Below are 24,827 nucleotides of genomic sequence, written 5' to 3' on the forward strand. Positions count from 1 at the left end.
CAGCCCGCAGTTTTGGACTTTCCAGTCTCCACAATCATACAAGCCAATTTCTACACTTGATCCCAGCCAAAAGGCGAGATTTCTTACAGCCATTCTCTTTCTGACACATGCTGTTGGTTCTGTTTCTCTGAGGAACCTTGACTAATACAGATGTTGGTACCTTCAGTGGTACCAGATAAACAGAATGTTAAGGATAAATTTCTGGAGTTTCTGGATTGGATTTCTAACCTGATTAGATTTAAAGATGCTAATGATTCTGTTTCCTGTGGTAAAGCGAACACTGGTAGTCCACGATGTGACCATTCAGTGACTTCAGAGAAACAAGGATTGAGTCCCCTGGGCATAAGATACTTTTGAACATTTTAGTGAAACTGATGAGGTTGGCTGATGAGGTTGTCCCTAAACAGTGAGAGGAACAGAAAGGATGAGCTCAGGGAGTTTCGTTTTGTTGTTTTGAGCTAAGGGATTTGAATTTCTGGCTCAAGTGCCACAGAAATGATCTGAAAATGTCTGTCTGCCCTTAAAGAGACCCTTACCTCCTATAGTCCCCGACTCAGCTGAATTTGGCTGAAAACCAAATCCAGATTCTCATCCTGCAGGTGCCTGAGCTGACCACACAAATTGACTTGCAACCCTCACAGGGCATCCGCTGTTAAAGTGAGGGTATTGATTGCGAAGGAGTGGGCAGGAGGCACTGTGGCCCTCAGCTTGGATGTGCTTCCCTGCCGTGGTGTAGAAGCAGCCTTCCCAGCGCTGTCTCAGGAGATTCTCCAGCATTGCCTGAGGAATCTGGGGGATTCCTTTGAGGGAACTGCCTCGCAAGACAATGCTGATTCTTCTCAGGGCCCTCACCCATCACTCTCTGCTTTTAGCCCTATAAGGAGGCTCAAGTCCCAGCAACCCCTAAAGGGGAGGTACCAAGCATGGCCCATTTTAAGAAGTATGCTGCACTTCAGAAAAACTATTTGGAATTTTCTGATTTATGCAGACATCAATCCAGGGAAGATGTGTGGGAATAGCTGCTAAGGATGTGGAATGATGGGGGAGAGAACATAAAGTTGGGTCAGGCTGAATTTTTCCATATGAATCATCCACTAAAAAGACAATCTGCGCTTAATGTGGCAGCTCACAGAGGAAGGGCTCCTCATGGCTTCTCGTTTTTGTTTCGTTTTGTTTTTAAGATTTATTATTTATTTGAAAGTCAGAGTTACACAGAGAGAAGGAGAAGCAGAGAGAGAGAGAGAGATCTTCCATTCGATGGTTCACTCCCCAATTGGCCGCAATGGCCGGAGCTGTACCGATCTGAAGCCGGGAGCAGGAGCTTCTTCCGGTCTCCCACGCTGATGCAGGGGCCCAAGGACTCGGGCCATCTTCTACTGTTTTCCCAGGCCATAGCAGAGAGCTGGATCGGAAGTGGAGCAGCCAGGTTTTGAACCGGTGCCCATATGGGATGCCGGCACTTCAGGCCAAGGCGTTAAACCTGCTGCACCACAGCACCGGCCCGGCTTCTTATTTGAGTGGTTGGCTGACAAAGACCAAAATGTGGCCCATGGTCACTGAGCTAGAAATGCTGGACCTGCCTTTGCTCACCCTGCAGGAAGGGATTCGAATGCTAAGGGAGACTGGACTGTTAGAGTGCATTTGTTATTTAAGGCCTATTCACCCGTCTTGGGATAGTCCAGAAGACATACTTTTCTCATGGGTGTGAGAAATCTATTTGTGAGGTATCCCATTACTCCTGAAGGGCTCTTTGATTGCTGGGTAAAAGTTAAAAGTTGTTAAAATAAATCTCTTGATACCTACACACTCTTGGTTCTGTTTCTCTGGAGAACTCAGACTAATTCAGCTGATGTCAGCTGTGATGCTACCTGTATTGGTGGAGCAATGGAAATACCTGGAATGGGATAGTTAAAGGATTCCAAGAATAAAGATTTTTAAATTGGATAAGTGCCTTTTTTTTTTAACCAAAGCAGATCTTGTCAGTGTCCTTCAGGCCTTCCCACCACATGTAGAATAAACTCCAGACCTCATTACTGTTCACACACATGTCCTGGAACCTTGTCTTTCATCATTCTCCATCTTGGTAGTTCTCCATGGGGTGTTTCTGTTCACTCGCAACAAGCCCAGGTTGTTCCTCTCGGTAGGTTCTCCTTTTCCACATACCCTCAGTGTTCTTTCCCACACTTTGTGGAAGTCTTCATGTGTCATGCTCTCCACCTCTCTTACCAAAAACACACTCTTTACTCTTATCTGTGCCAATTGCTCTTCTTCATAGCATTGATTATCCTATGGTTACATTATACATTGCTGTATGGATGAGAGGATGGGTTGTTATTAGCAGTAGTAGTCCTTTTATTTATCATAAGTAATATCTAAGCTTCATGAGAGCAGGATCTTTTCTTTTTTTCCAGCTTTATTGACTTGTGATTGACATAAATTGTATGTGTTGAATAAGGTGGCCAGTATGATAATTTGATAAATTTATTTACTGTATTGTGCAGCGATGACTGCAGTCAAGTGAGCTGACATCTCCTTTACTCACACAACCACCCCTTTCTGAATGTGTGCAGTAAGAGTGCTTGAGATCTACTCTCTTGATTAGGACACTTAAGATCTGCTCCCAGGGTAGGCCTTTGCTGCTCAGTGTGGGTGTGACGTTTTCGTACAATCAGATGGAGGTCATGCATGTTTTGTTTGGCTAGAGTACCACAGAAGAGATGTCTTCAGTGTTGTGATGTCACTGTGTCACTTTGGTTGCATGACTAAGTTTAATCATTTACTTTTCCACTCTAAAGTCACTGTTTTATGTTTATAATTAAGTATCTCATGGGAAGCTATTTGATAGTGTGCAAACATCCTTTTATCATTTGACCCAGTAATTTTAGCATCCATGGATGGCTCTTGCCAGCAGCAAATTTTAAAAATTATTTATATGTTTTCATTTTTATTTGAAAGGTAGAGTGTTAGGAAAAGGGATCTTCCATCTGCAGGTTCTTTCCCTAAAGGCCTTCAACAGTTGGGGCTGGGCCAGGCCAGGCCAAAGCCAGGAGCCCAGAACTCAATGAAAGCCTCCCATGTGGGTGTCAAGAGACCAATGTACCTGAGCCATCACTTTCTGCCTCCTACAGTGTTTATTAGCAGGAAGCTGGAATGAGAAGCAGGGCTGGGGCTCAACCCAGGCATTCTCATGTGGATGGCGAGCATCTCAAGAAGTGTTTTCTCTGTGCCACACACCCACCCTACCAGCAACAGTTTTTACTGCAATATTTGCCTTAAAGTGATCTTTCTTTCACCTTTGTTCCTTTTGCACTTATTAATTGGAATTCCACTATCGGGAAGCGCTGTCCCTGTCTGTTGTTCGTGTCCTTATCCAGTTATTTATTTATATCAGCATCTCACACCCAAGGTTATCTTTATTTTCTGCTACATTACCTGCTTGAACCCCTTCATTGTGTGACTATATCATGGTTTCCTTGTATGGCATGTTGTTTCCAGTATTTTATAATCATGTAATTTTGTGTATTGTAAGCATATTTTCAGGGAATACTACTAAAATTGGAATTGTTGGGTCAGAAAGTAAAGGCCTATGTAGTTTTCTTTTTTTAAGATTATTTATTTATTTGAAAGGCAGAGAGGCAGAGGCAGAGAGAGATAGAGGTAGAGAGGTCTTCCATCTGATGGTTCATTCCCCATTGGCTGCAACGGCCGGAGCTGCACTGATCCGAAGCAAGGAGCCAGGAGCTTCTTCCAGGTCTCCCACGTGGGTGCAGGGGCCCAAGGACTTAGCCATCTTCTACTGCTTTCCCAGGCCATAGCAGAGAGCTGGATTGGAAGAATCGCTTCCTTTTAATATATTGAAAGGATATTATTATGTCTCATAAGCTATAGTTATGTCCAGAGTTCACAAAAGAAGTAACATCCTTGGGTTCTTCTTTAAAGACAGTTAAGTTTCTAAAAGGAAAGAAGGGGGAGGAAGGAATGGAAAAGAGGAAGTGGGGGAGTGAAATCATCTTCGAGAAGCAATAACATAGATCAGCCCTTGTCTAGACAGTTGAGGAACACTTACTTTTTTTGGGGGGGGGGCAATGGGTGGGAGTGTGAGCACAGTGGGAAGAATTACTATGTACATAATTTTGTATTTGAGACACATGCAAATTAAAAATAAATTTTAAAAAATGCTTGTTTACCCACAGCCTTGCCATCAGAAAGTGTTGTTGTACTTCAAAATGTTTTCCAGTTTCATTGTGTAGTTTTATTTTTTCTTTTTTTAATTTTTTAAAAAATTTTTATTTAGTTATTTTACAGAGTTACAGACAGTGAGAGAGAGAGAGAGACAGAGAGAAAGGTCTTCCTTCCATTGGTTCACTCCCCAAATGGCCAACACGGCTGGCGCTGCACTGATCCAAAGCCAGGAGCCAGGTGCTTCTTCCCGGTCTCCCATGCGGGGGCAGGGGCCCAAGCACTTGGACCATCTTCCACTGCCCTCCCGGGCCACTCAGAGAGCTGGACTAGAAGAGGGGCAGCCGGGAGTAGAACCCGGCGCCCATATGGGATGCTGGCTCCGCAGGTGGAAGATTAACCTACTGTGCCGTGGCACTGGCCCCCATTGTGTAGTTTTAATTTGCACTTTAATTAAGAGTGGATTGGAATATTTTATTCATATGTTTAAGGGTATATTTTATATCTTATGTGGTGAGTTGCTTGTTTTTGTCTTTTGCCTATTTTTCTGCTGGATCTTGGTCTTTGTCCTATAGTTTTGTTTTTTGTTATTGCTGTTGTGCTTTTTAAAGATTTATTTATTTACTTTGAAAGTCAGAGTTACAGCGAGAGGGACAGAGAGAGAGAGAGAGATCTTCCAACTACCGGTTCACTCCCTAGCTGGCCTCGGCAGCCAGGGCTGGGCCAGGCCTGGGCCAGGCCTGGGCCAGGAAACAGGAGCTTCTTCCCTTCTTCTGGGTGTCCCATCTGGGAGGCAGGGGTGCAGACACTTGGGCTATCCTCCGCTGCTAGGACATGAACTGGCGCCCGTATGGGACACTGGCGTCTTAGGCAGCGACTTACCCACTGCACCACCTTGCTGGCCCTGTCCTGTGGTTTTTAAGATTCATTATATATGAGTACATATTAGGGCTGTTAGTCATTTCTCTGCGGTGTACTTGTATTTTACATGTTTTTTCCTGGTTTGTCAAGTGTGTTTTTTGTTTGTTTGTTTGTTTGTTTGTTTTTTACTCTGTTTCTAGTGCCTTTTTCCTGGTGCAATTAAAAAATTTTTTTTCGGAGAACCAGTGCTGTGGCACAGCGGGTTGAAGCCCCAGCCTGTGGCGCCAGCATCCCATGTGGGCGCCAGTTCAAGTCCCAGCTGCTCCACTTCTGATCCAGCTCTCTGCTATGGCCTGAGAAGGCAGTGCAGGATGGCCCAAGTCCTGGGACCCCTGCACCCGTGTGGGAGACCCAGAAGAAGCTCCTGGCTCCTGGCTTTGGGTTGGCTATTGCAGCCAATTGTGGAGTGAACCAGCGGATGGAGGTCCTCTCTCTCTTTCTCTCTCTGGCTCTACTTCTCTCTGTAACTCTTTCAGATAAATAAAATAAATCTTTTAAAAATTTAAAATTAAAAACTTTTTCTCTTGTAAAACTGTTTTAGAAAGAAAATGTGTCAACTTTATTTTCTTTGCCTGTACCAAAGTTAAAGAGGAATTCATCTGTAATTTCTCTTTGTATTTAGATATAATTTCTCTTTGTACTTTGCACTTGGGCTTTTAGTTCATGTCGCTCCCCCTCTTCGTGGAGGAATGACACAGGACCCTGCGCTGTTCTTTTGTCTGCTCGGCCCTTCCCGGGTTTGCTGCTGGTTCTTCCCGGGTTGGCTGCCGATCCTTCCACCTCCGTGGAAGGGCGGCTCCCCCTGCCACTTTCCGCACTTCCGCGGGGGAGCGGCACACCACCGGCCGGCTCTCTCGGGGGCTGCTCAGATGTTATCCGGATGTTCCCCTTAGATGTTCCCGGTGCATGTTGTCTCTCTCCTCCTTTATAGTCCTCTTCCACCAATCCCAACTCTGCTACCCACACGCCGAGTACACTGCTTTCCTCCAATCAGGAGCAGGATCAGCTCCTGCAGGTTATTGGTCGAACTGGAGGCAGCTGGGTAGAAGCTGTTGCCTCCTCTCCCAGCGCCATATTGTGGGAGAGCAGATGCATAGAATAAGTCTTAATTCCATAACTTAGTCTAGTCCGAGTTGCTCCCCACAGTTCATTTGGAGTTTGTCCTTGCATATGACATTATCTATTTTTGTCTTTCCCAATGACTCCCGGGTGCAAGTGCTCCAAGCATCATTTAGTTAAAATGTCCATTTTGGGCTCAGTAATTTGAGATTCCACTTTTATCATCTGTGCTTGGATCTATTTCTGGGCCTTCTGTGTGTCACTCAGTATTACACTTTTAATTACAGAAGCTTGATTGTGTGTTTTCATGTCTGCTGGGGTTGGTAATCTTTGATTTTCTTTTTGGGTATTATTTTCCTGACTCTTCTTACATGTCTGTTTTTCCATTTAACTTCAGGATCACTTGCCTCTAGAAAGTTACTGTTGTTCTGGCCGGCGCTGCGGCTCACTAGGCTAATCCTCCATCTTGCAGCGCCGGCACACCGGGTTCTAGTCCCGGTCGGGGCACCGGATTCTGTCCCGGTTGCCCCTCTTCCAGGCCAGCTCTCTGCTGTGGCCAGGGAGTGCAGTGGAGGATGGCCCAGGTCCTTGGGCCCTGCACCCCATAGGAGACCAGGAGAAGCACCTGGCTCCCGCCATCAGATCAGCGCGGTGTGCCGGCCGGCCGCGGCGGCCATTGGAGGGTGAACCAACGGCAAAGGAAGACCTTTCTCTCTGTCTCTAAAAAGAAATTACTGTTCTGATTGCATTCAATTTATAAATAAGGCAGAACTGACATCTCTACAGTGTACAGCCATTGGGCGCAAGGATAGGGTTGTCTTTCTGGAGTGTTTTCAAGCCTACATTTAGGTAGGCATATTTAAGTATGTCCTTTGTAGGTTTTTCACATTTATAAATACTAAATCTTTTTTTAAAGATTAATTTATTTATTTGAAAGAGTTACACACACAGAGAGAGAAGGAGAGGCAAAGAGAGGAAGAGAGAGGTCTTCCCTCCACTTGTTCACTCCCCAATTGGCCACAAGGGCCTGAGCTGAGCCAATCTGAAACTAGGAGCCAGGAGCTTTTTCCAGGTCTCCCATGCAGGTACAGAGGCCCAAGGACTTGGGCCATCTTTCACTGATTTCCCAGACCACAGCAGAGAGCTGGGTGGGAAGTTTAGCAGCTGGGACTTGAACCAGCGGCCATATGGGATGCCAGCACTGCAGGTGGCGGTTTACCTGCTATTACCACAGTGCCTGCCCCAAATCTTCTTTATTGCTCTTGTAAAATGTGTTTTCTCTACCATTGCATCCTTTAATGATGATGCTTATTTTAGGGCTGGTGATGTTTATATGTGAGTTTTGTATCCTTCTATTTTGCTGAAAATTTTTTTAGTTTTATTATAGATTCTATAGGACTTCCCAGACAAGCTATCTACCATATCTAATAGAAATAACTTTACTACTGTTTTTGACTTTTACAATGATTGATTTCTCTCTTTTTAGTTGCACTGCCTAGTATCTCTAGTCCTGTTTTCAATAGTAGCAGAGATGATGAGTATCTTTCCTTGTCCCTAATAGAAATAGAAATGCTTCTTGTGCTTCCTGATTAAAGAAGACACTGGCCTTAGTTTTCTCATTTTGGCATATTAAGAAAGTATCTTTAAGTTTGTTAAAAATATCATCAGTGGATATTTAACTTTGTCAGAAGTATCCTCAGCGTCTCTGGAGGTATTTCTTTTTTGTGGAACTACTAATGTGGTGTATGATATTATTAGGTTGCTTAGTATTGAATCATCTACTGTGCCTGGACTTTATTCCACTGGGTCACAGAAGACCCTTCTCTCCGTGTACTCTGGTTTTCTGTTTACTAATTACAGAGTTTTATACCAATGTAAATGAGTGACTTTGGTCTGCAGTTTTCTTTTTTTGTACTATCTTTATTAAGTTTAATAGCCAATGCTATACTTGCCTTATATAAAAGAAAATTACTTGGCTTTTGTGTAAAAGAAATTTAGAAGTTTTCATTCATTTTCATTGCTTTGGAAAAATGTGTAGATCATGGGATTTCTTTTATCTCATTGAAGGTTTGGTGAATTCCTGTGGATCTATTTGGGTCTGGTATTTTTATTGTGTTGGTTCCTAAATAATATTCTCTAGTTTCTTCTATGAAAATTGGCCTGTTTCAGCTTTCTAAATTTAATGACATAAGTTTTGTTAGATATTATCAGCTTGCTATTTCTTATTTTTATATTTTTGTGACTTCTTTCCTTTTTCTTCATAGTTGGTTTAATATATTTCTTAAAAATAGAATTTTTTATTTGTATTTTTTACTTCTTTTCCAATTTTATCTTTGTTTTCTTTATGTAAAAATAATTTTTTTATTTTAAATGTGGGGGGAGATATCTTCCATCTACTTGTTCACTTTCCAAATGGCTGTACCAGCTGGGGCTGGGCCAGGCTGAAACTAGGATCCACTGGGATCTCTCATGTGAGTGGCAGGAACACAAGCACCTAAGCCATCATCTGCTGCTCCCCAGACACCTTAGCAGGGAGAGGAGTGGCTAGGACTCAATGGCACTCCAGTGTGGGACGCTGGCATCCCAAGGGACGGCTTGACTTGCTGTGATGCGACACCTGCCACTGTTGTTTGCGTTCTTCTTCTTTATTCTTGTACTTTCTTTTGCTTAGTTTTCTTCCTTTCTTTTTTGAGAAGGGAATTTACTTATTTTCATTCTTTTATTTATATTTGTTTGGTTAGTGCTGTGAATTGCCTCCTGTTAATTGGTTTGACGGCATTCCTTAGATTCTTACTATCATTTTATTTTCCTAATTTTTGTAAGCCCTCTTTTGTACAATTTCTGTTCTCTATTTTTGAGTTTCTGCTTCTAAGTATTTTTCATATCTCCGTATTTGAGTATTTTAACTATTTGACATATGGTCTTAACAGTTTTCTTCTGCTTCATGATCATTTTTTCTGGATGAAATTTTTGTTCATATGTGTGAAATTGTGTTGTTTAGCTCTTACCATGAACTCTGTGTGGACTTGTTAATTTTTCTCTTGCTTATTTTCATGATTTTGGGATGTTTAATGATGCTCTTTCTGTCAGTGCAGCAATGTCTAAATGTCTTAGTGGCTATCTTACATTTGCTTGGTCGTGGTGGTGGTAATCTTACGTTTGTTTGGTGGTGGTGGTGGTGGTGATGCGACTTCTTCGCTTTTCTGGTTTTCTTTTGTCTTGCAGGATTCTTGAATTTTTGTACTTTGCTTTTCCCCAACCACTGAATCACTAAAGGGCTGTGCAGGACAGCTCTCCCAGTGCCCTTTCTCACTTGTAGTTCTCAAGAATGGCTGTAGGATGTACTGAGACTGGACCATCTCGGACTGTAGTCCAGTGCCCTCCTAAAAACAGAAAGGCCTCTGTTTCTTTGGCCCAGCATTTTATATGGTCCCAAGGGCAAAATACTCCGGACAGGCCTCTTTGTGGTCTCTCACCATCCAAGTGGGGCATGTATAGAGGTCATTTGCCCCGGGCATCTTTCCTGAGCTTTGCAAGAATGACTCACCGCGAATCCTAGGCTGTAGCTTCTTGCTACCCATCTGTAGATGGACCCACTGCTGTAACGTATGTGTGCTCCATCTTGCCAATCTCAGGCCCATCACTGGTGCACGGTGACTCTGCCTCTAAGGTGCTCGTTCCCTGTTGTGTGTCTCTTGCAGCTCCTTCAGCCTCAGGGCTCTCAAGTCCTGTGCTTGTCACCAGGGCTCTGACTTACCTGAGCCCCCAGTGTGATGTATTTGGAGATGGAGTCTGGGGAAGTACATCAGGTTACATGAGATTTTGAGAGTGGGATCCTCAAAACGGAATTAGTGGCCTTATAAAAACAACACCAGATGGCCGGCGCCGCGGCTCAACAGGCTAATCCTCCACCTAGGGGCGCTGGCACACGGGGTTCTAGTCCCGGTCCGGGCACCGGATTCTGTCCCGGTTGCCCCTCTTGCAGGCCAGCTCTCTGCTGTGGCCAGGGAGTGCAGTGGAGGATGGCCCAAGTGGTTGGGCCCTGCACCCCATGGGAGACCAGGAGAAGCACCTGGCTCCTGGCTTCGGATCAACGCGGTGCGTGGTCCACAGCACGCCGGCCGCGGCGGCCATTGGAAGGTGAACCAACGGCAAAAAGAAGACCTTTCTCTCTGTCTCTCTCTCACACTGTCCACTCTGCCTGTCAAAAAAAATAAAATTAAATAAAAAATAAAAAATTAAAAAAAAACGACACCAGAGAGCTCCTTCCCTTTCTCCTGACACACAGAAAAGGACATGTGAGCATTCAATAAGGTAGTACATGTGTATATGCCAAGAACAGAGGTCTCGAAATGAAACTTGCCTTGGTGGCACCTTGACCTAGGGTTTCTAGCATTCAGATCAGTGAGAAATCAATTTATGCCATCGGAGCCACCCAGTCTGTAGTACTTTATTCTGACAGCCTGAGCAGACTAATGCACCTACATATATATTCTTAGGTGCCATACACCTTTATATACTGCTTTGTCACAATTTTGTTTATAATAGTGAAAGATTGGATGGATGAGAATACCTCTTAGTAGGTGATTAATAAACCAGTTATAACAGAAATATATCCTGGAGTACCATCCATTCATGAAAAATGATGCATTTTATTAATTGATATAAAAGTATACAGTATATTAAGGGAAAAAAGCGGTTCATAAAATGGCTCACAGAGTATATTCCATTTTTAAGGTTTTAAAATAAAATATACCCAAAAGGTTAAGAATAGATTCTACTAAGTGTGAGATTACATATAATTTCTATTGTCTTTCATACTTTTGGATTTATCTATTCTTTTCACTTTGACAACATTTGAAAAACATTTTAAAATACTGAATAGGAAATTTCTGTTTTGCAGGAAAATATTTTTGTTTTATAATAATTAATTTATCTGGATTGAGTTATGCAAGAAATGAGACTTGAGGTTAAAAGGCTAGGAACCACCCTTTAATAGAGTTGACAGATTTAGCAATAAACATCTGGCAATCCTATCTTAAGGCAAATGTTTTTAAAATATATTTAAAGTTGGAAAGTGTTAGTGGGGGGCAGTCTTTTTTATTTATTTATTTGTTTGTTTGAAAGGCAGAGCTACAGAGAGGCAGAGGCAGAGGCAGAGAGAGAGAGAAGTCTTCCCTCTGCTAGTTCACTCCCCAGATGGCTGCAATGGCCAGAGCTGAGATGATCTGAAGCCAGGAGCCAGGAGGCTCTTCTGGGTCTCCCACACAGGTGCAGGGGCCCAAGGACTTGGACCATCTTTCACTGCTTTCCTAGTCCATAGCAGAGAGCTGCTGGGACACTTGAACCAGCGCCCATATGGGATGCCGGCACTGTGGGCAGCAGCTTTATTGGCTAGGTCACAGCGCCGGCCCCAACCCTAGTCTTCTCTAATGTGCATGAGAGGAAGGTCATGATCACAGAGTTTGGTGACTGTCTCAGTCACCCAGCAGTTCAAGGCAGCCCAGAGCCCAGCTCAGTCTTGGACACTCATGCTGCCCTGTGTTGTCTGCCAGCCTTTGATGCTAGGCTGCTAAATAATGCCTAATCCCAGCCCATCAAGTCCCAGGCTTTTAAGTTTGCAGATATTTCAAGGACATATTTATTTCAGAGTTACTCTAAGTGGTATGTTTATTACTTAAATTTTTATATGTGGCTTATATATAGGATGATGGGACATAGGGTTAAAAAGTTGTTATTGTATCTAAGCACCATTGTCACTGTCTTCAATAAAGCTCCAAAGTAATTTGATATGACCTGCCCAAATTGTTTTATTTAGTTATGCTGATGAAATTCTATAAATTTGATTGAAAAGATGGCCTTGAAACATTTAAAGAAATTTTTACAATGAAAATACTTTTAAAGTAAAATAAGTTCTTGTTTGTAAACCTCTCCTACCGGCATTCTCTCTGAGCTAGAAGAAAAGTGGGCTGTGCACTGGGGAGATAGGTGGACCTTACCCTTGAGCCCCCGTGGCCCATTGTCCTTGATGAACTTTTAGGACCTGAGGTGAACATATTGTAGCAGCCATTCAGGGCTACCAGCAGCCAGCACCGCTGAAACAGACCCCTCACACAACAACTTTGGCTTTTATGGAGGCTGATTTTAGAGACAGATGGGTACAAAAGTTGAGTGCCTGGGGGCTTCACATCTCTGCTCCACTGCGTACCCTTACTGTGTGGTGTAATCATATGCAATCGCACAGTGTAATTCACACTGTGTGTGAAATGAGGCCATCACTGAGCCCCCCCCCCCCCATTAGATTGTTGTTGCAGCGAAACTGCAGCATAGGTCAAGTGTGTCAAACAGTGCCTTGCCTGGACTTAGAAAAGCTAACACATATGGCACTTCTTCTTTTTATCCTGGTCCACTTATGTTAAGATTTCATAAGCAGAACTAATTTGGGAGGCAGTATGTGAGATCACTGAGAACTACTCATCAGTATCATTACCCACTAAATGTTCTTTCGAGTGGACAATGCTCACTTCCCTGACAAGTGTAGTCCAGATTTTCCTGGGGAATTCAACTGTGCAGTTGCTAAAAACAAATTAATTATACTAGAATGTGTAACCTGCCTTAATACTCCTTTAGCGCCACAGAAATGTAAAGAAACTGTCTTACAGACAACAACTCTCAACATTGAATGTTGTCTATAGTATATTCTTTTGTCTGTTTTGTATTTTTTTAAGATTTATGTTATTTATTTATTTGAAAGAGTTACACAGAGAAGTAGAGACAGACAGAGAGAGGTCTTCCATCTGCTGGTTCACTCCCCAAATGACTGCAACAGCCAAAGCTGAGCCACGCGGGTGGGTGCAGGGGCCCAAGCACTTGGGCCATCTTCCACTGCTTTCCCAGGCCACAGCAGAGAGCTAGATCAGAAGTGGGGCAGCCAGGACTTGAACCAGCACCCATACGGGATGCTGGTGCTCCAGGCTGGGGCTTTAACCCACTGTGCCACAGCACTGGCCCCTATAGTGTACTTTCATCAGTGAATATAACTGAATGAAGACTACCCTGTAGCATTTAGAACTGTTTTCTAGGAATTAAGTTGTAAACTTTATATAAAGGAAATGAATTTCCTGTATTTCATGTGTACAGTTTTAAGAGCATAATAATGCTTCCCACCATACCCTTCTTCCCACCCTCCCTTCCTCCTTCTTTCCTTATTTTTCTTTTAATTTTTCAATGATATATTTTCAATTTTCTTTCTAATCACAAACTTAGCCCTCCACCAAATAAAGAACTAAACTAGTAGTAAGTAGAAAGACCACTGTTCCTCAAGAGTATAGACAAGGGCTATAAACAATAATCAAATCTCGAAATGTTGATTTTGCTTACATGCATTACTTTTAAAAATTTTTTAAAAGATTTATTTTCCTATTATTTATTTGAAAGACAGAGTTACAGAGAGAGGTAGAGACAGAGAGGTCTTTTATCCACTGGTTCACTCCCCAAATGGTTGCAATGGCCAGAGCTGAGCTGATCCAAAGCCAGGAGCCAGGAGCTGCTTCCGGGTCTCTCACGTGGGTGCAGGGGCCCAAAGACTTGGGCCATCTTCTACTGCTTTCCAAGGCTGTAGCAGAGAGCTAGATTGGAAGTGGAGCATTCAGGGATCAAACCGGGGCCCATATGGGAGGCTGGTGCTGCAGGCCGGGGCTTTAACCTGCTGTGCCACAGCACCAGCCCCGCATTACATTTTTTGTACTCTGCATATTAGTTACCACAAATCAGTGAAAATGTATGATATTTATCTTTTAGGAACTGGCTTATTTCACTATGCATAATTCTCCAGTTGCATCCATTTTGCTGTGAAACGCAGGATCTCTCTCTTTTTTTTTTTTTTTTTTTCCAGCTAGGTAGTAAAACTCTTGAGGGCTGATTATGTTGTCATGTCATTTAAAGAGCTCCCTAATCTTATACTTGCTTTTAAAAAATATTTATTTATTTGACAGGCAGAGTGTTACAGAGAGGCAGAGGTAGAGAGATGAGAAGGTAGAGAGATGGCTGCAGCATCTGGGGAGTGCATCAATCCGAAGCCAGGAGACAGGAGCTTCCTCCTGGTCTCTCATGCAGGTGCAGGGGCCCAAGGACTTGCTTGGGCCATCCTCTATTGCTTTCCCATGCCATAGCAGAGAGCTGGATCAGAAGTGGAGCAGCCGGTACTCGAACCAGTGCCCACATGGGATGCACTGCAGACTGCGGCTTTCCCCACTATGCCACAGCACTGGCCTCTTATACTTGGTTTTAAGACAAGAGAGTTATTGGAAACACACTGTTCTCTTCTAAAATGAATGGATTAGACCACATTGAATGTTAGCCATTCTTCTCATCTATGATCCTTTAGATTTATTTAAGAAGCTAGCATTCAACTTAGATGTATGTTTGGTTTATTAGTACTCAATTCTTTAATGAAACAGCTTCATATAATATTGTCTTGGAGAGTCTACTGAATTTTAACACTGTTCTTATAACCTTCCCCTAAGGTATTCCCATCTGTCAGCAGCATTTAATTTGGAATAACCTGGAACTTGAAGATGATTATTGCTTGAATGATTACAAGTGAGTGTAACTGAGTCGTAGCTGTTTTATAGGCTCTTGATTTGTGATCCCATGCCAGTGTTTTTCTTCTGCATCCTTGAAATGTGTCTCCTGACCAGTGCTGAGTCTCAGCTTTCATTCTAAATCCTGAACTCTACATGTGGTGGCTCCATACCCCACACCACCTGGTCTTGAAACTCAGATACTGTTACCTTATCATTTTTCATGCCAACCTGTGTATCCCTTGCCTTTTTACATCTTCCTGTTACCTTCTTGCCTTCTTTGTGCCTTGAAATATTGACCAGTTCCAACCCAGACTTGTTTCTTTCCTTTCCCTTTTCACAAGAACCTGGGGAAAGAGAGAATTGCTGTCCGCCAAGTCTTGCATTGCTCACCAAGTCCTTCTGTTACTGACACTGTGTGCACCAATCCCTGCAGACACACTTTCTGACCTTGGTTCCTTCTTTCTGCTTTCTCTCACATAACTTGTCACTCCTCTTAAAAACAAAAGGGTAAAAGACAATGTGGAATGGGTAAGAAGAGCCCTAGGAGTCAGGATACCTTGTAGATTTGCTGTTTTTCTGTTTTCTATTTTATTGGATGGATATAGTATTCTCCTTTGGGTCTTGGGCAAGCCACTTTTCTGGGCCTTACCTGTGAATGGAGGAGGTTAAACCTTTATTCTGGATCCTTGTATCATATTTAAGACTTTTGAGAACCTTTTAACTTTATCGTCATTTATACAATATGCTAACATTTTATATTTATTCACATTGCTGTATCTTTTTCATATATTAACAGTAGATACTATGCCTGATAAGTGATCCCGTAGTTATGTGTATATTTGACCCTGAATGTGTTTTGACGATTATGGTTATATTGTTGTGTTAACTGTCCACAGCATTTCAGAAGGTTGTACCTTGAAGCTGGTATTGGCTATGCGTGGCGGACCCATAAATACTAGAAGAGGTACGTTATATATGTTAAAGCAACTTGACAAAAACGCCCTTCAAGTCAGTGAGTGTCTTTATAGCCTTCAGCTTTACTCAAGTTCCTTCTCTGCTATTAGGTCTCAGAAGAATTATTTTTATTTCTCTGGACATTTTTATTTAAAACCTAAGTGCATAAAGGTTGGAACCCTAAAATATGGTCCAGAAAATCTCATGGCTTCTTTCTTGTGTGTGTTTTTTTTTTTTTAAAGATTTATTTGAGAGGCAGAGTTACAGAGGGAGAGATCTTCCATCTGTTGGTTCACTCTCCAGTTGGCTGCAATAACTGGAGTTGGGCCAATCTGAAGCCAGGAGCCAGGATCTCCCACGTAGTTGCAGAGGCCCAACCACTTGGGCCATCTTCTGCTGCTTTCCCAGGCCATCAGCAGGCACCTGGACCAGAAGTGGAGCAGCCGGGACTCAAACCGGTGCCCATATGGGATGCTAGCACTGCGGGCTGGAGCTTTAACCCACTGAGCCACAATGCTGGCCCCTCGCATGACTTCTAATTCAAAGCTAAACCAGTATAGGGGAGGAGAATGGAATGAAAGCATGTCATGCTAACGTTGTGTTTAGGTTCAAACCAACCTTGCTTTGTTTACCTATTGAGTCTTCAGTTCCTAGGATAATCATTGTTACATAACAGTCCAGAGTCGCTGGTTTACTTGGTTTGCGATGCATCTGGGTTTTATGGATGTTATCCTGACCCTGTGGAATCCTTCCTCAGAATAGGGGTCATCGCTGGCACCTGTTCATTCATTCGGAGGGCATCTACTTAGATGTTCAGAGCAGTGTTTCAAGAGCTGTGCTTCAAGACACTACTGACCATAAGTGTGTAAAGAACAGTGTAAGCTGAAGTGATTGTCAACACGATGCAAGAAGCAGATGGTAATGTGATGTCTTTAGAAGCAGCAGAGTAGGAAGGGTCCTTGGAGAGGATGACACGAGCGGAGGCTTAAGTGATGGAAGGTTCTAGCACAAGAAGAGCAGGGAGTGTTCACGTTGGTTCCTGATCCAGTGGAGGGGGCTCCTCAGAGCAGTCCTGCTATGTGTGCCTCATTTGGGGGAACCCTGGGGATTTGTTTGGTCCTGACTAACTAGAAAACTGAAGTATTGCTTCCACGGCTACATCAGTACATTATCCCCGTGCTTCATAATTTTGGTTTGAAAGGAGGATTATTTTCATGTTTTTCTTAACTACCTTAAAGGGATTTTGTGATATGTTTCTTTGGCTGTTGAACTACTTTGCGTGGGTTAGAGGCACAAAAGGTAATAATGCTAGAGATGACCAGCTAGCATTCCTTATATAAGGGACTGTCTCTTAAATTTATGAAACTGTCCTATATGATATTAGGTAACATTTGTGGTAACTGAAGCTAGTGCAAGAACTCTGTTTTCTGAGCTGTTACATTAAGATATAATTATGCAGTGTTTAATGGTGTGTGCATTCCATTGTGCTACATTTCTAAAAGTTATTTGAGGAAGTATTGTCTTTAAGTCAGAGTGTTTAATCAGGCCACCTACTTTTCTTACTTGATTAAAATTCCTTCATATATTTTATAAAAATGAGTGCAAATGCTACAGGTTCCGACTTAAGATACATATGCTTTTTTAATTTTTAAAATGAAAATGAGGCCGGCGCTGCAGCTCCCTAGGCTAATCCTCCGCCTTGCGGCGCCGGCACACCAAGTTCTAGTCCCGGTCGGGGCACCGGATTCTATCCCGGTTGCCCCTCTCCCAGGCCAGCTCTCTGCTGTGGCCAGGAGTGCAGTGGAGGATGGCCCAAGTGCTTGGGCCCTGCATCCCATGGGAGACCAGGATAAGTACCTGGCTCCTGCCATCGGATCAGCGCGGTGCGTGGTCTGCAGTGTGCCGGCCATGGCAGCCATTGGAGGGTGAACCAAAGGCAAAGGAAGACCTTTCTCTCTGTCTCCCTCTCTCACTGTCCACTCTGCCTGTCAAAAAAAAAAAATGAAAATGAAAGGTATCATTGCCCTTTAACAGTTGAAGTTTCGGAATTGAAGCTTCAAAATATTTTTTTCCTACAACTTTCTCTGCTTTGTTTATGAATCGAAAAGCCAGCAGCTACAACTTGTCTGTTTTTGTAAATTTTTAATTTAAGGTTTTAAATTAAGTTTTACTTATTTGAAAGGCAAAGAGAAAGAAAGATAGCCAGCCAGAGATCTTCAATCCATGGTTCATCCTTCAAATATCTGCAACAGCCAGAGCTGGGTCCCACAAAAGCCAGATGCCAGGAACTCAGTCCGGGTCACCTGCATGAGTGGCAGAGACCCGAGTACTTGAGCCATCCTTTGCCTCCCAAAGAGTGTATTGTGGAAGCCAGGTCAGAAGTGGAGGTGGGACTCAATTCTCAGGCACTCTGATATGATATGTGGGCATCCTAAGCAGCGTCTTAACCTACTTCACCAAATGCTCATCCCTTAAATTAAGTTTTTAATAATTTTGCCCTTTTTTGAGTCAACTTTTTTTTTAATTCAAGAAGTTGCTTTTGTCCCCCTCTTGTCACTGAAAACTTGAGAAAAACTACCTGGACTTAGAATTTCTCTATATTATGTTTGAGAAGCCATGTCTTTTAGCTAGTCTTATTGTTTCAAAACTATAGTCTAGGAAGTACCTTCATCATATGAATTCCTGTAAAATATTGAGCTTTTGCAATTGTATTTGAAATAACCAATACTAAAACAGCATAGGAAAAAATTATTCCTTAGACTAAATTGAGTGCTGAGCCCTAAATGCATCATGTTACAGCTGATAAGGTCTAAGTGACTTGACTCTCATGAGAAGACACTGGCACACACACGGGCATGCACAAGCAACTCAGCACCTCCCTGCGTAAGACACCCTATGCTGGTTTAGAAATGGCCTTTCATGTGTCTACAGTTATGGCAGTAGCACCTAAAAACTCAGGATCATAATTTCTATTCTATTCATTATTAAAGGGTAATGTGGAGAGGGGAGTATTAAAAAGGACAAGAACTTGCTTGAAAAATATCTTTCACTACTGACACATTTTGTGCTTACAAAAAAGTCAGCAAGGGGCCACTGTTGTGGTGTAGCAGGTTAAGCTGCTGCCTGGAATGCCAGCATCCCATATTGGCACTGATTTGAATCCCAGCTGGTCCACTTCCAATCCAGCTACCTGCTAGTGTGCCTGCGAAAGTGTGGAAGATGGTCCAAGTCCTTGGACCCCTGAATTCACATGAGAGACCCAAATGAGGCTCCTGGTTTCAGCCTGGCCCAGCCCTGGCCATTTTGGCCACCTGGGGAGTGAACCAGCAAATGGAAGATCTCTCTCTCTCTCTCTGTGTCTCTCCCTCTGTAACTATTTCAAATAAATAAATACATCTTTTTAAAATAGAGTCAATGGAAGCATCCAAATGATTATTTTCATCAAATAAGCTAAATCACATTTCTTAGGTTTTTATGTTTTAGTAGTAATAGTATTGAATTTAGGATCTGAGAACATCTTTGATGTTTTTACCTTACTACTTTCAGAACTTAATATTTTCCTATTGCTGCAACTTCTTAAAAATTAATGCAGTACCATGGTTCTGTTAATAAATGAGTTATGAAGCTTCAGACACTGTTGCCTCTTTCAGGAGAGAACACTGTTTGTGCAGCATTGTCGCTCCCCGTCTTCATGGAGGAACGACACTAAACCCTGCCTAGGCTTCACATCCGAGTCACGGCACCATTATGTCGCTCCCCCTCTTCATGGAGGAACGACACAGGACCCTGCGCTGTTCTTTTTTTTTTTTTTTTTTTAATTTTTTTTTTTATTTTTATTTTTTTATTTTTGACAGGCAGAGTGGACAGTGAGAGAGAGAGACAGAGAGAGAAAGGTCTTCCTTTGCCGTTGGTTCACCCTCCAATGGCCGCCGCTGCAGCCGGCGCACCGCACCGAACCGATGGCAGGATCCAGGATCCAGGTGCTTTTTCCTGGTCTCCCATGGGGTGCAGGGCCCAAGCCTGCGCTGTTCTTTTGTCTGCTCGGCCCTCCCCGGGTTTGCTGCTGGTTCTTCCCAGGTTGGCTACCGTCCCTTCCACCTCCGTGGAAGGGCGGTTCCCCCTGCCACTTTCCCCACTTCCGCGGGGGCGCGGCACACCGCCGGCCGGCTCTCTCGGGGGCTGCTCAGGTGTTCCTTCAGATAGATGTTCCTGGTGCATGTTGTCTCTCTCCTCCTTTATAGTCCTCTTCCACCAATCCCAACTCTGCTACCCACACGCCGAGTACGCTGCTCTCCTCCAATCAGGAGCAGGTCCTGCTGTTTATTGGTTGAACTGGAGGCAGCTGTGTAGAAGCTGTTTCCTCCTCTCCCAGCACCAAATTGTGGGAGAGCAGATGCATAGAATAAGTCTTAATTCCAGTAACTTGGTCTAGTCTGAGTTGCTCCCCACACAGCATGATATGTGAATGTCCTCGGGAGCCATTACTCAGACTCCCAAGTCTAGGGTTCAGGGGCTTCTGGAACATTCATCCTATGAGCCAGTGGTCTCTTGAGGTCCATTCCCACCATAGGGGCAAAATCTGCGGCCAGTGTGGATGAGAGCAGTTTGTAATGATGGCTGCAGGATCACTGAAACCTAAAGACAACTGCAGGTCTCTAGAAGATGGAATGGGGGGAGGCTTCAGAGTGACTGCAGTCAGCCTGTGTGCCCTTATGCTCTGACTAGACAGACAACATGGAGAGGTACCGGGACAACTGTGCTCAAGAAACAGTGTTCTGACTTTCCCATGCTGCAGTTTTAGGACACAGAGCTTCTTCTGTACTCTCAGTTACCTAACTTCACATTAAGAAACAGTTGTAAGGATCAGCCCTTGTAGACATCCAGAAAGCTTCACTTGCTTCTAATGTCTCATATGTCTCCCAGTTGTGTGTATGTATTTTTTTTGTAATCTAAAGGAAGTATGATTTATGTTACTTTTTAATTATTGATTGTTAGAACAAATATTTTATGATAGAGGAGACAGAAGGTGTAGAGTGAAAATAATCATAGATAATAATGTCATAGAAGTAGCAAATACAAGGGTACTTAACAAAGTTCATGGAAAACAGAATTAAAAGAAGTTTATTTTGGTGTGAAAAAATTTGAAATCCATTCATAATTTTTTCCATAATACATATTTTCTGTGAACTTTTTAAAGATCCGTCATACATAGTGACACACCAAAAAAAAAAAAAAAAAAAACTCGTGTTTTGGTTAAGCATTGTCTTTGGACGTAGCAACATAGCAATACATTTTGTTTCTTTCATACTAATACTACATGGGGAATGCCATATTAACTAACTATAAAAAGATCGGAAGCTTGTTTGAAGAACATTAAGTGTATATTATATGTATAAGGTGATTGTTCAGATTCACATCATATTCTGTTACTGTGTCAAAATGCATAAACTTAATGTACCATAAAATCTTGTTTATTAATTTTTCCATTTTTAGTTCCTATGGAAGATCCACTTTGGGAGAGGGCTGCGTACACGGATTCCAATGGAGATGAGGTCTGGGAGAAGACCTGCAACAAACAAGTTACATTTTTGGTGTACCAAGAAGGAGACCAGTTGAATTTTTTTCGTGTAGTAGACAGGGGAGATGGTACTTTGACACCGTTATCTGAATCTTTAAGGTAAATAGGCTTTCGTTTGCATGTCTCACTTAGAAAAAGAGAACATCATTTAATGTGCTCCTTAAATGTTTACTTTGTATTATCACAATAACCTTAGCATATTGAGTATGTTTATATTAACATAAATTTGAATCCACTCTATACCCCCTGCCTTTTAACTCTGAAATTTTCCTTCACATGATTGATATTGAAAGAGTTCATTTCTAAAACTAAAGTTTCTCTGCAGAGTATGAATTTTTCATAAAAAGATTAATTTCTGTTGCTTTATGAAACTCTAAGGTGCCTACTAGGTTACCAGGTCTTGTGGCAACAACCTTGTAATTGCAATCTTAGCAAAGAAAAGGAGCTTCCATCCAAAGTTGATATCTTTTTTTTTTTTTTAGTTTTATTTTTTTATTGGAAAGGCAGAGTTACAGAGAGGCAGAGGCAGAAAGAGAAAGAAAGAGAGAGAGAGGATCTGTCGCTCCCCCTCTTCGTGGAGGAACGACACTAAACCCTGCCTAGGCTTCACATCCGAGTCACGGCACCATTATGTCGCTCCCCCTCTTCGTGGGGGAATGACACTAAACCCTGCCTAGGCTTCATATCCGAGTCACGGCACCATTATGTCGCTCCCCATCTTCATGGAGGAACGACACAGGACCCTGCGCTGTTCTTTTGTCTGCTCGGCCCTCCCCGGGTTTGCTGCTGGTTCTTCCCGGGTTGGCTACCGTCCCTTCCACCTCCGTGGAAGGGCGGTTCCTTCTGGCCACTTTTCCCCACTTCCGCGGGGGAGCGGCATACCGCCGGCCGGCTCTCTCGGGGGCTGCACAGGTGTTCCTCAGGTGTTCCCCTTAGATGTTCCTCATGCATGCCGTCTCTCTCCTCCTTTATAGTCCTCCTCCGCCAATCCCAACTCGGCTGCCCACACGCCGAGTACGCTGCTCTCCTCCAATCAGGAGCAGGATCAGCTCCTGGAGGTCATCACTCAAGTTGGCAAGAGGCAGCTGCGTAGAAGCTGTTTTCTCCTCTCCCAGCACCATATTGTGGGAGAGCAGATGCATAGAATAAGTCTTAATTCCAGTAACTCAGTCCAGTCCGGGTTGCTCCCCACAAGGATCTCCATCCACTGGTTCATTCCCCAGATGGCTGTAACAGCTGGAGCTGTGCTGATCCGAAGCCGGGAGCCAGGAGCTTCTTCCAAGTCTTCCACACAGGTGCATGGCCCCAAGGACTTGGGGCATCTTCTGCTGCTTTCCCAGGCCACAGCAGAGAGCTGTATCAGAAGTGGAGCAGCCAGGATTTGAACCAGAGCCCATTTGGGATGCCAGCACTGCAGGTGGCAGCTTTACCCGCTATGCCACAGCACCGGCCCCAAAGTTGATATCTTTTTTTTCTTTTTCAAAATTTCACTCTACTGCTTGAAGGCAAATGAACCTCTTTCTTTCATGAGTCTTGTTATCCTACTTTATGAAAGGGAGTGAACTTGTAATTATTTCTAAAAGAAAAAAAGAAAAACCGTGCGGCTATTTAGTTAGACAATAGAAAAATTAGAGAATTGGACAAGGTAAATTGTAAGTTCCTGTGTGTAATTCTTTATCTCCTTTCACTCTGAGTCATTGAACATTTATGGAACTTGTATAACCATCACCAAGCTAGGCACTAGTGTTAAAAGGGGGTTCTCCATATCTTCACGGAGCCTGAGATCTATTGTAGGTAGTATCTGTGATGCACTGTTGGCTCTTGTTAGGCTAAGATACCACAGTCTCTGCAAAACACAAGAGAGGGCCTTCATTTCACCTGAAAAGTGGGAAGCTGGGGACACCCTATGAGAAGAAGTAACCTTTAAACAGGAGTGGGAGTTTGCCAAGCACACAAAGGGGAAGAGTATGACAGATAATTAAGCTATTCCTACAAAAAACAAAGGCTAATACTAAACCCATTCAAAGTAATGTATGGTCTGGAGAAGTCTCCGTGGGTCAGGCGCCTGGGCACAGGACCGCTGAGCGCAGGCAGGGTATCAGCAAGGATGTGCTCTTCTCTGGAGGTGAATGGAGAAAGTGGATCTACTCTCAAGCTCATTCTTGTTGTTGTTGGCAAATTCATTTCCTTTGGATTATATGACTGAAGGCCAGGGTATTTTGCTGGCTTCTGGCTACAGGCTACCCTCAGCATCCTTTTGATTCGCTCAAAGTGAACTGATTGGGGGATTAAATTACATGCACAAGGTCCCTTTCACTTGGCTCTATTCAGTTAGCTAGCAGCAAGCTGTAGGTCATGCCCATACTCAGGGATAGACACTGTAAGGTGTGATTGCCAGAGGTCAGGAGTCATACAGAGTCCCTTAGCATGCGTCCCAGCATGGAGTGTTATGTGGTAGAAATACTGAACTCCTTTAGCTGTGGCCATAGAGCACAGACTGTGACTAATGGGCATTGACCGTTGACCCCGTCGTGTCAGGAACTACAACACTACAATTGTGGCATAAACATAGGGGTGAGAAGTGTGGCAATGAGGGTGCAGTCTTGGACCATACTGGCTTCTCCACAGGCTGGCTCTTTTGTTTTCATTTGCATCCTTAGTACACCCATTTTGGGCTCTCCTTTCCTGCTGATGAATAACATGAGTACAATGAATAAGCTCTAAATGCCTTAGGGTTCACTAGCTTTTAAAATTGTCCAACTAATTTCTGTTCCACACACATTATTACACCATTGACTGTGGCAGATATTACTTTAAGTTGTACTCAATTAGTGTTTTAGCAACTTCTTTGAAAATATTCTTTTTAAAAGATTTATTTATTTATTTGTTTGAAATCAGAGTTACAGAGAGAAAGAAAGAGAGAGATCATCCATCTGCTGATTCACCCCCAAAATGGCTGCAACAGCCAAGGCTGAGCCAGGCTGAAGCCAGGATCCAGGAGCATCCTCTGGGTCTCCCATGTGGGTGCAGGGGCCCAAGCACTTGGCCCATTCATTCTCCGCTGCTTTCCCAGGCACATTAACAAGGAGCTGGATCAGAAGTGGAGCAGCTGGGACTCAAACCAGCACTTATATGGGATGCCAGCAGCAGCTTAACCCACTATGCCACAATGTAGGCTCTGAAAATATTATTGGAAGTAGTTTCATGCAGACTATTTAGTCACTTCAAACTTGGTATTGACAGTTGGAATAATATAATTTATCAGAAGCCAAGGAAGGGGCAAGCATTTAGCCTAGTTGTTATGATGCTTGTTAGGATGCCATGTCCCTTGTCTGAGCACCCGTTTTTGATACCTGACCTTGGCTCCTGAGTCCAACTTCCTGCTAATGCAGACCCTGGGAGTTGGTGATGGCTCAAGCAATTAGGTTCCTGCCTCTCATGGTGGAGACCTGGATTGAGTTCCCAACTCTGGGCATTGGCTCAGCTCAGGCCCAACTATTGTGGACCTTTTGAGAGTAAACTAGTAAATAGGCACTCATTCTTTCTTTCCT

General features: G+C 43.3%; 1 protein-coding gene across 10 annotated transcripts in view; it reads left to right on the forward strand.

Annotated features, from left to right (window-relative positions):
• Positions 1-24,827, forward strand: part of ZFAND4 (zinc finger AN1-type containing 4) — a 70,132-nt gene that overhangs the window by 27,671 nt on the left and 17,634 nt on the right. For 7 of the 10 annotated variants that reach the window (XR_016221840.1, XM_089314187.1, XM_008269856.4 and 4 more), the window contains exons 3-5: positions 14,685-14,760; positions 15,641-15,708; positions 21,192-21,375. Coding sequence is in view for 9 of the 10 variants with exons in the window: in XM_089314187.1 (XP_089170313.1) it covers positions 14,685-14,760; positions 15,641-15,708; positions 21,192-21,375 (328 nt within the window). In the remaining variant the exon portion in view is untranslated. Of the gene's footprint in view, positions 1-14,684; positions 14,761-15,640; positions 15,709-19,556; positions 19,679-21,191; positions 21,376-24,827 lie in introns of those variants that run through there. The other 3 variants (XM_070058121.2, XM_070058122.2, XM_070058120.2) reach the window with 2 other exon arrangements.

This window comes from Oryctolagus cuniculus, chromosome 15, assembly GCF_051225735.1.
Source record: "Oryctolagus cuniculus isolate XC-2025 breed Fujian yellow rabbit chromosome 15, ASM5122573v1, whole genome shotgun sequence".
Classification (NCBI taxonomy): Eukaryota; Metazoa; Chordata; class Mammalia; order Lagomorpha; family Leporidae; genus Oryctolagus; species Oryctolagus cuniculus.